This window comes from Diadema setosum, chromosome 4 (assembly GCF_964275005.1).
Source record: "Diadema setosum chromosome 4, eeDiaSeto1, whole genome shotgun sequence".
In the NCBI taxonomy this organism is placed as follows: domain Eukaryota; kingdom Metazoa; phylum Echinodermata; class Echinoidea; order Diadematoida; family Diadematidae; genus Diadema; species Diadema setosum.
Window position 1 is genome coordinate 31,637,154 of NC_092688.1, and position 12,597 is coordinate 31,649,750.

Consider the following 12,597-nt stretch of genomic DNA (forward strand, 5'->3'; position numbering starts at 1 on the left):
CGACTGTCAAAAAAAAAAAAAAAAAATAGCATCAAGTATAGATAAACACAACTCTTCCATCAAACAAGACAAACAAACAAACAATAACTTAAACAGATACTTGACACTGGTGAACAGCTTATAATTAGTGGAAGAACAAATATCTTTTCAACAGGATTTTTTTTTTTTTTTTTTAAATCTCAGATAGAGACCTTTTCTGTACATCAGCTGAGTAGAATAAAAATAAAAAAAGCTAAATAAAAAAAAATATATGGGGGGGGGGGATAATCCTAAAATAAGCACTTTGGTATAATAAATTGCACATGTCTAGATTGATCATAAAGTTTCAAATCTGTGACAGGTCGCCAGCATAACAAGTGATGGTACAGGCTGCAAATATCAAATATATATTATAATAATATATAGAAAGAGAAAAAAATAGTTTGAAAAGGAGCTATAATCCGTCTGTTTGCCTTTTGAACAGGCAATGACCAAGCCTCGCATAACTCCTTTTCATTGCAGGGGTTACGCACTGTTTTGCACCGAAAGGAAAATTTGTAGACAGTAATTTTGGAACCAACAAAATATTTGGTTCTTTCACATTTCTATACAACGTCGTGGCCTAGGCCAGGACTGGCACTCAGTCTGAAGCTGTGCAGCAATAGAGCAAGTTATCTTGTGGTCAAAAATCACTTCTAGCAAGCACTACTTTTTTTTCTTTTTTTTTAAATTGTCTGACAATCTTATTCCAAGAATGGCTGTCTGCTCACATTAATGATTACCAATATTCTTTGTGGCAATAATATGACAATTACTGCACAAAGTGCATACAGAACCAAGATACTTTTTCCAGAATGTGATATGGGCCATCAAACTACAAAGTTTATTATTATCATTATAATTAGCAGTAGTATTATCATCATGATCATTATACCATGTCTTGCCACTATATAAAAGATTGTTACAGTTATCAAGAAACCTTTTGCTTTTCTTGTTTAGAGTAGAAGCTCTTCTGTATTGGTACTTCATCTGAAATAGTGGTGTTAAACTTTTGATCTCAATCCATGTAAACGTGAAAACAGGTCAGTCCGCTGATGAACGCTGTAGCATTGACAGCTGAAAATTCAGGAGGTAAATACTGTGTACTGAGATCAAAAGTTTAACATCAATTCCAGAAAACATGTCTTTTAAAAAAAATTTATTACTATTTTTTTTTTAATAGTGCGTGCTTGTCACTCGATGACAATGTACTGCAGTAATTGTGTACAACTAGGGTACTGCTCATCCATTCAAACTTTGGAGCATACTTTACAGTAAAGATTCCTTCCTTTCCATTTGTGACATGGAGACCAATTTCAATGTTACGAGGAATATTGATTGAATAAAGCTTCACCGTAGATTCACTCGAGCTCTGGACTATTGAAAGTCTGCAGCAGAGGGTGATTGACCTTTAGTATTTATCAATTAAACCCAAATGACAAATTCTGGTTTTAAAGACATAACATAAAAGCCTATTTTCACTCATTATTCCTTGATGTTACTACTTTTATATATCACATACAAAAAAAGAAGAATATAGTGACTGACCATGCCTGCAAGCCATGTTTAATGGTTGGGACAAGAAGGATTGTAGTATCTCTCGCAATGCATTGTGGGAAGGTATAGACGAGGTGATTTCAGGTAAACATGCGTTTCCATCATTATCATGTTCTTTGTACTGCCAAACCTCATGCCCAATGCATTCGTAGAGGGAGATTTGTGCAAATATTTCAGGATATCTGCAGGAAAGGCGTAGCAAATGAATACAACTGGAATTTTTTTGGCATGGGGTATAGTCACTTTTAAAAAAAATCTTTAATCATCTTAAACTTGTAATTTCAACACCACAACTGACATTCTACAATTGATTATTCATACTTTTTATTTTTCATTACTTCATGTTTGGATTAATGAACCTTCAGAATAATGAACCATTACTTTTTTTTTCTGATTATCGAACACTTGGAATAACGAACCTCACTTCATTTTCAGATTACAGAACATTCAGAATAACGAACTGTAACCTTTGAATTGTTACACAGAGAACAAGAGAAAGTCAAACCCCAACACACAAGATGCTGAATCAAGCCAAATGTAACATTATATAATCCATGATAAATGATTTTTTTTTTTTTTGGGGGGGGGGGGGGGGAAGGATGTGGGAGAGGGTTGAATAACCATGGTGGGTGTCACATGACCTTCAATGACAAAAAACATGCGGAGTGATCATGGCAGTTACAACGGTGCAAACAAATTGAAGATGTCCAATCTAGATACCAGACCAGCGTCACCTGAATGATTGGGTTGCATTAGTTATAATGGTGGAATGGTAAGTGAGGTGCTCAAAACAAGAACTAAGTGTGGTTAATTTGAGTTGACGGTTAAAACTGTGAATCGGGGAATGGACAATACAAGAGGAACATGCCGGGCATGTCAAGACCATGTCACCAAACAGTAACAACCAATGAATGACAACTGTAACACCGAACTCATTTATGCCATCGGACAAACTTGCTATGGTAATACATACAAACACACAAAAGAAATGCCTCTGTCGGCCAGAGGGTCAGGCCGAGCCCAGCCTCCAGAGGGAACAACGAACGACTATGCTTGGGGCACGGACTGAGGGGGGCGGGGGGCAGCTAATGATACACACCTGGGGGGACATCATGTACGAATAGCCACCATAGGGAGACATGGGTGGCCTGGGCTGCAGGAAGGCAAAGCAGCAGATTAAATAGTTGGGGTTAGTTGGTCTTCAGGTAGTGCTTGGTATATATGTATGGATTAATTAGTTAATGGAAAGTTTATACAACCAAAGATGTCTAAACCTTAGTTGTCACCTTCACGTGTGTGAATTCCATGCATGTATGTACCTCACTCACAATACAATCAGCTTGTCAATCTCATCAACTGGAAGGAGTTTAAAACTATCCATCTCATATTCTGATGGATGTTACTACATGTGTCACTCTTCACTGCAGCATGAGCATTGATTGATGTCACACAGCGATCTTCAGATCTTCATGCATGTACTGTCACCACAACCTTCAGATATTTGCTGAATCAAAACTGGGAATTCCATTACAAATACACTGAAATTTAGAAAGTAACACAGATTCACTCTCCCATTCAAAAAGACAGAACATCAATATATTTTTTCCCCCGAAGGAAAAGTGACAAATTGTGCCTTGCATTGAACACATGTGCATGAATTGCATTATGAATATCAAGTCTATTTCCACATTAACCCTTCCAGTACCACCAAAAAAAAAAAAATAATAAAAATATCCCATTGCCTTTTATGAAGACCCTGCCCACAGGACAAGAGTTTTACAGGTAGGTGTATATATCAGATGATTACTACAGGCCACCAGATGATAAAAAATACAATTTCAGATAACAGTCTTTACACCTTTTGATTTTAAAGCCATTTCAATCCTTGTTGTTGTTGTTGTTGTTTTTTTTTTTAATGATTAAGATTTCATTATACATGTACATGCTCAAAAGTATAAATTAATTCTTTTGATACCGTGTATACAACTTTACAGGATTGTACATGTACCTGTTCTGTCAAAATCATCATATTTTAATCGAAGTAATGTGCTGTTTGAATGTCTCTAGTTTCTTTAAAAAATAAAAATCAAACTGAATGAAAATAGAAATCTCAGGCACATTGTGGATACCTCAGCTGCCATTTCATGGCAAAGCCTTTTTTAAAAATCAGCCCTGTCTTGACTACTGAACCATATCAATTTACAGAACTGCGGTCTAATTGATGGGCAACATCCCTAGAATTGCCATAAAATCAAGACACCTTAAATGAAGCCTTTAGTTTCATCTTGCAATCAAGACTGGCTGGATATTTGTGGTGACAAGTCACACATGTACAGTAAATGAGAAATTGAAAGTTGGCATGAAAATACATTCTAATAAAAAAAAAAAAATCTGTATTTTCAACATTAGATTGAAAAAGAACAACACACACAGCACATTCAGGGATCTGCAAGCATGGTATTGGCTTTAAATCATAATATTTGGTGGATAAACATAATGGAATTAACAAACACACACACACACATACTAAGCATCAGAAGAGTAGTCAAATAAATAAAATGTGGGCAAAAAAATGGGCATTTGAGAACACGGCACTGCACCTTTTACAGCATATGGGACTTATAAAATTAATAAACAAACATGTAATAAAAGCAAAAACTTTGGACAATTGACACAAGCAGCCTTGCCAGAAAAAGAGAAAATATAATGTGAAAAATCACAGACCTACTCAACAATTCATTTGAATTAGCAATAGTCAATGCTGTTTACTCAAACAAAAGAAAATTTGCATAAAAGTGGGTACGATAGTGTAACTGAGGTATGGCAGCACGGAAAGCATCAAGCAGCCAAAAAAAAAAAAAAAAAAAAAAGTAGAATACAGCAACCACATTAAACTAGTTTGGTGTACTGAAATTGATCACCGATTTTGTCTTTCATCAAAAGGCAAGATTACAATTAGGGATGTCTCAACAAAAACTTACAAAAGTAAAAGAAAATAAAATTGACTTAACAGACATCCAATGGGAAATGTAAAGAAATACAGTAGAGATCTGAGGAATCATTTCAATTAAAAATGCTTTACAAAAAATGAATATGACATACAGACAAGGCCTGTGAAAAAAAAAAAGAGTAAAATATACACAATGTAGACTACAAGTCCAACTGCGGGAGCTGATGTATGCTGATAAAAAGGAAAACTTGACAAATAGAAACACATTGTTCCATGCACTACATTGAAAGGCAGAATAAAACAAGGAATCATCTCTTTGTTCACTTATGAGGATACCAAAAGGAGAAAAATTGTATGTGGGACTGCTTTGACTTCAGCTTGATACAAAAACCAGGGTCCTACATAACTTCTTTTTCCCCTTCTTTTTTAACATTTGCCCGGTCGGCAGCAGATTCTCAAATTGTTGCAGAACATGAATTTTATTTGCCCGAAAAGATAGTCCAAAAGAATGAGAAAATTATACAGGAAATCACTTGCGAGTCAAGGGCTTGATAAGCTCAATAATTTTAAATAAACAGCATGCGTTGATTCACACCCTTAAACACATTGGAGTAATCAACTTGGTTCGATCGAGTGATTTTGTTTCATTGCATTGGGCTTCTTTACAATAGTGTGGGACAGTTGCTGAAATGAGATTAAAGCGTGTTGCACCATTAAACAGACATTATCCTTGGGCTTCTGTTTGGTTGACTTCTTGGGTTGAAGGGGAAAAGTAACAAAAAAGAGTGGTTTTAAAACTTTTTGCACGTCTGATTCAGGCAAGCCTTTTTTTGTGCGTCATTGTTCCAAAACACTTGTCAAACTTGGATTTTCACTTGCCCTGGGCAATCGGGCGAGCACTTATGTAGCACCTTGAAAGACACTTGTGTTTGCAGGAGATAACCAGCCAACAGTGAGAGGAGATAATTTCTTGAATAGCATCCACTGAAAAAGTTGCATGATTAAAACAACTTGAATCTATTGTACATCACTCTTGGTAGAGCTGCACTAATGTAGTGAGTTGTAACAATCAGTATAGCTAATGGAAGACTTGTCATGTGGCGTGTGTGTTGAATTAGACCTCCATTAGAAATTACCCAAAATCCACTCCCTACACTAGATCCCATATGAATAATGTTGAAAACGGAAAGAGCACAAGGCTTCATGCATTCATGTACTAACCATAACAATACGGCATTTATAGGCCAATCTACATTCTCTATGGCATGATTCCATTGAAGGTTGTTATATGGGGTATGATAGGTGAGAGGACATCAGGGGATCTGAAATTACCACATTCCTCTGTGCTGAGCCTTCATAGGAATATATATTTCTGTAGTTTTAGTTTTATGTATACATCTTGACAACGTAAGTATATACGTCATAAAACTGTGTTTTGTTTTGAGAGCACTCTATGCATGGATGTGTTTTAATTTGTTGCCTCAACAATGCAATCCCAAACCATACGTAAGCAGTGCCAAATACTGTAGTGGTTTAAAGAAGTAAAGTACTGACCACAGTCTGGTCATGGCTTTGTTTTGGAGAATCATGCATTGCAGCATTATCATCATGGGCATGAACAGGGCTTGATTATCATCACAGTTTTGATGGTGGTGGTTCTGTGACTTTTGGGACATTTCTTGGAGGGGAAAAAAAAAAAAGATACGAGAGAAGAAATAAATGGACAAAATAATATTATGCATATATGCTACTGCCCAAGTCTAATGCATGGACAATGTATGTGATGACCAGGAAAAAGCCTCATACAGAATGGCCATTGAAAAGAGAAAGGGGAAAGTAGAGAGGTGGGGAGAGGGCACAGAAGGAAGGGGGGGGGGGGGGGGGGGGAGAAGAAGAGGGGGAGGAGGTTGAGTGAATGAGGGGAGGGGAGCAGTGAGTACAGACAGAGTGGTCACTGGTCAGATACAAATGTACATGTAGGAAGTAGGTGTGTCATGGCATAGGAGCCTTACCTGAGGGGGCGGGGTGGGCTGCCCCGAGAAGGTTCTGGCCACCTGTGGGCGGGGCGGCATCTGGCTCTGGGGGTTCTGCGCCTGCATCACCATCTGGTTCTGTGGAACGATTGGAAAATTGTACTAACAATTACCAATGGCAGACCTTAATGTACTGACATCTAGATAGTGATCATATTTGCATTTCACAGGATAGCTCTTAAAAGTGAGAAGTATGAATAGGAATCCTTTTCCAAGCAAAATTTATAAATTTCACCCTCTAAATTTCAGTCTTTCAAATTCTATTGCCCAAGGTGCTGTATGAGTCTTGTCAAGTTGGCTAAAGCTCTATTTGCATGTCTAATCAGAAAGATGCACATATTGATTTGCTGAATAATACACAGTCCTTCCCTCCCCTCAATTCTGATCCTCAATTGAAGTTTTACCTCTATAAAGTCTCAAATGGGTCACCCACAGCACGGCACCACATAAGCCATGGCCCGTTGGCGCGAGACCATTAAAAATTGATGTCTGGCCACCAAATTTCCCAAAAGGTTATCTTTCGGTGGCCTGATTGGGCAGCTAAAATTCTAAATGAAATGTTATATGTTTCTTTTATTTCGAGCCCCTACATTTCTTTTATGGGCCACAAAAATTTCAAATTCAAGGACTTTTGTGGCCCAAACGGGCCTTCAGAGAAAAGTGTTAGTGGTGAGCCCTGCCTACAGGCTTATAGCAACCATTCAAGCAGAGACAATTCAGTGATGAAAATGACTGCAAATATATATAAACAAACAAAATCAACAAACAAACAAACAGTATGAATGACACAAATCCAAAATCATCTGGGGGAAATCGTCTCACTGGGAAGTTTTGCTGGGCCCTGGGCATCTGCTGCATGAGACCAGGCTGCTGCATAAGGCCCGGCTGCTGCATGCCCATCTGGCCCGGAGCCATGTGTATCTGCTGCCCCCCAGCCTGGGCGGGTGCCCCTGGCATCCCTGGCTGGGGCTGGGGGGTCATGGTGTTTGCTCCTCCTCCCGGTCCCTGGAATCCACCTGGCTGCATGCCTGAAAAGCAAATAATCAATTCTTTGTAAGTCATGTGAATGTGTGCATGGGATATATCACGTCAAAACAAGTTATTGAAAAAGAAAGCTCTGATTCCCCACACATTCATAGAAAATTCATATTTTGTTCTCCTTTCCTGACAATGGCAATGTGATTGATGGATATTTTGAAGTCCAAACAGGATGACATGTTAGATTACTTACTGATATCAAACTATTTATTCTTTCTAGATATTAATGCCAACTTTCACAAATCATATGCTTCAATTCTGTACATCACATTCATTGATTAGGTGGATTTCATTTCATTCATAACTAAAGGTGGATTTCATTTCACATGCAAAGGTACAAACAAAATCATCCTAATATAAAGCAAATCACAGGGGCAAAATGAACAAGGAAAAGTAGAAATTACGCGGTGCGTAATATATGTCCCCGCCGGAAGTAGCATTTTGTAGCAAAATGTGCAATATAGGTAAAAAATCAAGGTCAAAGGTCAAAGAAGTCAAAGGTCAAAATTCTGTGTAAAAGTTTTGAAGCCCTCACCTAGTGCCATCACATAAAGCAAACGGAATCAAAATCGGGTTAGAAATGGCGAAGGAGTAGCATTTTATAGCCAATGTACAATACAGGTCAAAAATCAAGGTCAAAGGTCAAAGAAGGCAAAGGTCAAAATTCTGTGTAAAGTTTTGAAGCCCTCACCTAGTGCCATCACATAAAGCAAACGGAATCAAAATCGGGTTAGAAACGGCGAAGGAGTAGCATTTTGTAGCCAATGTACAATACAGGTCAAAAATCAAGGTCAAAGGTCAAAGAAGGCAAAGGTCAAAATTCTGTGTAGAAGTTTTGAAGCCCTCACCTAGTGCCATCACATAAAGAAACGGAATCGAAATCGGGTTAGAAATGGCGAAGGAGTAGCATTTTGTAGCAAATTGTACAATATAGGTCAAAAATCAAGGTCAAAGGTCAAAGAAGGCAAAGGTCAAAATTCTGTGTAGGAGTTTTGAAGCCCTCACCTAGTGCCATCACATAAAGCAAACTGAATCGAAATCGGGTTAGAAATGGCGAAGGAGTAGCATTTTGTAGCAAAATGTACAATATAGGTCAAAAATCAAGGTCAAAGGTCAAAGAAGTCAAAGGTCAAAATTCTGTGTAGAAGTTTTGAAGCCCTCACCTAGTGCCATCATATAAAGCAAACGGAATCAAAATCGGGTTAGAAATGGCGAAGGAGTAGCATTTTGTAGCAAAATGTACAATGTAGGTCAAAGGTCAAGGTCAAAGGTCACGACTGAAATTCTGTGTAGAAGTTTTAAAGCTCCCATGTAGTGCTATCATATAAAGCAAACAGAATCAAAATTGGCTCATAAATGACAGAGAAGTAGCAAATTGAAGATTTTGATCACACACGGACGCACACACGGACGCACGGACGGACACACGGACGGACGCACGGACGGACGGACGGACACACGGACACACACACGTACGGAGCCCGTTTCATAGTCCCCTGCTCGAACTCGTTCGGCGGGGACAAAAAGCTTTTCAGCATGTCTCCTCCATTTCCTGCAACTCTAATTTTAATTCAGTTTTCATTTGCTTTTGTGATGTGTAGTATTGTTAACTTCACATATTTTTCTTTGTTACTACATCGTATTGATATTGTGTTATTTTGTGAATGAAAATGTTTTGCATTGTTGGAAATGAAATAAACGAAATGAAATGAAAATAACCCCCTTCAAACTTCGTTTGGCGGGGGTATAATGAAAAAGAAAAAAGAATAGGCCAAACATGTTGCGATCTTTGACTTAGGCCAAAGAAAAATGCCAATTCTGAGTGTGTTAAAGATTTTTATGGAGCTCTAATTAAACCACATGAAGTTGACTAAAAATGCCCAGTTGATTAGAACACTGAAAGAAAAGGAAACAGACAAACAGATAAAAAGAAAGAAAAGACAGAGAAAGAAGGAAGCAGATAGAAACTATTGAGAATTGCAGTTGATCCAGCCCAAAATATGGATGATTGCATGGCTAAAGGAGCAAGGGGAAAGGAACAGGAGAGAGTTGGTGTTGCAAGAGGAAGTGAATGGGTGGGGGTTGGTGTGGCAAGGGGGAGGGAATGGGTGAGTGTGGCACGGGGGAGGGATTGGGTAAGGGTGGGTGTGGCAAGGGGGAGGGAATGGGTGAGGGTGGGTGTGGCAAGGGAGAGGAAATGGGTGAGGGTGGATGTGGCAAGGGGGAGGGAATTGGTAAGGTAGGTTTAGTGAGGGGGGGGGGGGAACAGGTGGGTGATGGGAGTCATGCATCTGCTGTGGTTGCACCCTGGTAGTGAGGGTAGTGAGGGTGGTTATGGGGGGGGGGGGAGAAGGGAATGGGTGATGGTGGGTGAGTGGAAGGAGAAGGGGATGTGTGAGAATGGTGTGAGGAGGGAGAAGGAAATGAGTGAGGGTGGGTGTGGCAAGGGGGAAAGAGATGGGCGATGAGGGTCATACTGTACCTGCTGTGGCTGCTCCCTGGTAGTGGGGCATCTGGGAGGGCTGTGACTGGGGCGCTGGCTGGGGCACACCCTGGGGTACACCTTGGGGCATGTTGGCTCCTGGCATGGCCCCTGGCTGGCTGGTGGCCGTCATCAGCTTCTGCAGCTTCTGGGCCATCTGCTGCTGCCGCTGGTCCATGGACATCCCCCCTGAAAAATAGGTCAACCAACAAACATAAACAATAAACTCAAGCATGATTCCCATGTCTCCTGTTTTTTTATTCATCAGCAGGACTGCACCCAAAGTCCTATCAATTTGGGCCATCCATATCAATTATGATATTACCAATACTTATCACTACTAATACAACTTGTACTGCTACTACTGCTTCTACTACTAATAATAGCAAATAATGACTTGTTCTCTTTCCATTAGAAGTCTCAAGATTCATCTTAAATGAGTCAAGAGGTACCTAGTACCTTCTGCCTTTGTCAACCTAACTCAGCAACCAAAATCAACTTTCATTTTTTCTCAACTTTGCAACATACTGAGATGTGCAAATTTGTAAACTTTGTTAAAAAGCCAGGACAGGTGAAATCACAGTATTCCAAATCTGATAAAGCGCTGCTAGAGAACTTCGTGGGATTATGTGGCTCTTGTTAGGAAGTATTCCTGATTGTCATTCCATTATCATCAGAGATAGGTTCAGCACATGTGTATTCACATGCAGCACTCCACACATCATTCAAGAATAATGTGATGCACCCAGTCATTTCACAGGCACATGCGCCCAGCACAGTTTTTCACAATGTAGTGAAGTTGTATGAACAATGGAGTCAGAGGGGACATTCTGTTTTCATCTAGTAAAACAGTACATCTTGTAACTTGGTTCACAGTCTGTCTTGCATGTCAAACAGAGAAGCAAAATCCAAACATGATGAAATAACTGTGAACTAATTATAGCTACACTGACTCTTTGATCATTTGATGTCATGTTAATTTTGACCCTTTTGTCTGCCCATACTCCATTAATGTTCGCTTTTCTAGAAAATAAGTAGCCTTACATACACAATGTTTGGACATTTTTGAACCACTAATGGATATGAGAAAAGCATCAGTGAGAAAATAAACTTCAAGTTTGCTTTCACACACAATAATGCATCTGATGTTTTCAAATAGCTTCTTGTGACAGTCCAAAAGGGCTCATAGACTGATGAGAGTAACAAAATACCTTGAGGCTGTCCCATCTGAGTCCTCATCATCGGCCGGCTGCCTTGGTTACCGACTCCAGGCACCATCTGAGCTGGGTTGGGTGTTATCTGGAGGCCAGCATTCTGCGTCTGACCCATTTGTGTGAGTCCCTGCAGGGCTACCATTGGATCTACATGCCACGAGAAGGACAGATATCAGTTACAATTCATAGAGGGATACAATCAGTAAATGGTCAAGAGTATGCAGCAGTCAGAGTTTTCACACAAGGTTAAAGATAAGATAGCATCTTTCACCCCGTGCAAACCATATTCCACTGCACATACAAAGACCATTCATTATTTTGGAAATCCAAATTCAAATATATTTTCATTTCCAATATCACAATTTTCATTGTTACAAATACAACATTACAATGAATCAATGTTATACAAAATATATAAACATTCATGTACATTTGAAAGCAGAAAAAGAAAACAAGCCAAGTTTGTCAATTACAACACGTTGGACATTGACAGGCATGGTCCAAACTAAGGCCTGAGTATTAGAACAGCCCTTTCTCAGGGCAAAGTAAATGGAAAACAGTAAGTTTGATGAAGAACTTGGAGCAATGTACCTGGCTGGTGATGTCATGGTGCACTATCCAAAACTACTGCATGCTCATGCAACAGTACATTTTAGTGAATGCCATGTGATGACCAGTCAACCAATCAAGAAGCAAGACTCTCTGTAGGGTTCACACTGTATACCCCATATATTTCATGAGTATATTTCTCAAATTAGGACTAGTAAGACAAATCCAGAAGTGGTTGTATGTTTAATCAAGAACAGTGATTTTAATGAGAAATCAGTACTACATTTTTCTATTAGTAGCGGAAATATACAATGCATAAATTGTGTTAAAGCAGGCAAAATTTTTGCCGGTTGTTAATTTCTCATCTATCAAATGACTTGCATTTTTTTTTCTTTTGCCTACCCATTCCTTTTTCCACATTCAAGAATACCCTCATTTTGTCTCCCTTGCAAAGATAAAACTTGTAAAGATACCAGGTACACGCAGAATTTGTTACGATGAGTGATAAAATGAAGAGACTATCAAATAACTTATATGCTGTAATGAAAATTGAACAGTATTCACAGTGCTCAATTGCAAGAGAAATGCCAGCAAAGTATGTTAAAGAGTTAACTACATGTATGCTTGCCATTAGGAATGTTCACACTGTATATATACCTTATGATTGCAAAATACATTAAACCTGTCTTCTATGCTGACATCACTTGCCTTATGGAAATGCAACTTATTCACCAAAATCTCTGAATATTTTGGACA

At 39.0% G+C, this 12,597-nt stretch overlaps 1 protein-coding gene across 2 annotated transcripts in view; it reads right to left on the reverse strand.

Annotated features, from left to right (window-relative positions):
* Window positions 1-12,597, reverse strand: part of LOC140228019 (mediator of RNA polymerase II transcription subunit 15-like) — a 39,971-nt gene that overhangs the window by 13,748 nt on the left and 13,626 nt on the right. The window contains exons 5-9 of one of the 2 annotated variants that reach the window (XM_072308413.1): window positions 11,290-11,439; window positions 10,079-10,267; window positions 7,381-7,586; window positions 6,538-6,636; window positions 2,675-2,728 (exon numbers count right to left, since the gene is read on the reverse strand). In XM_072308413.1, coding sequence (XP_072164514.1) covers window positions 2,675-2,728; window positions 6,538-6,636; window positions 7,381-7,586; window positions 10,079-10,267; window positions 11,290-11,439 — 698 coding nt within the window. The remainder of the gene's footprint in view (window positions 1-2,674; window positions 2,729-6,537; window positions 6,637-7,380; window positions 7,587-10,078; window positions 10,268-11,289; window positions 11,440-12,597) is intronic. The other variant, XM_072308415.1, reaches the window with a different exon arrangement.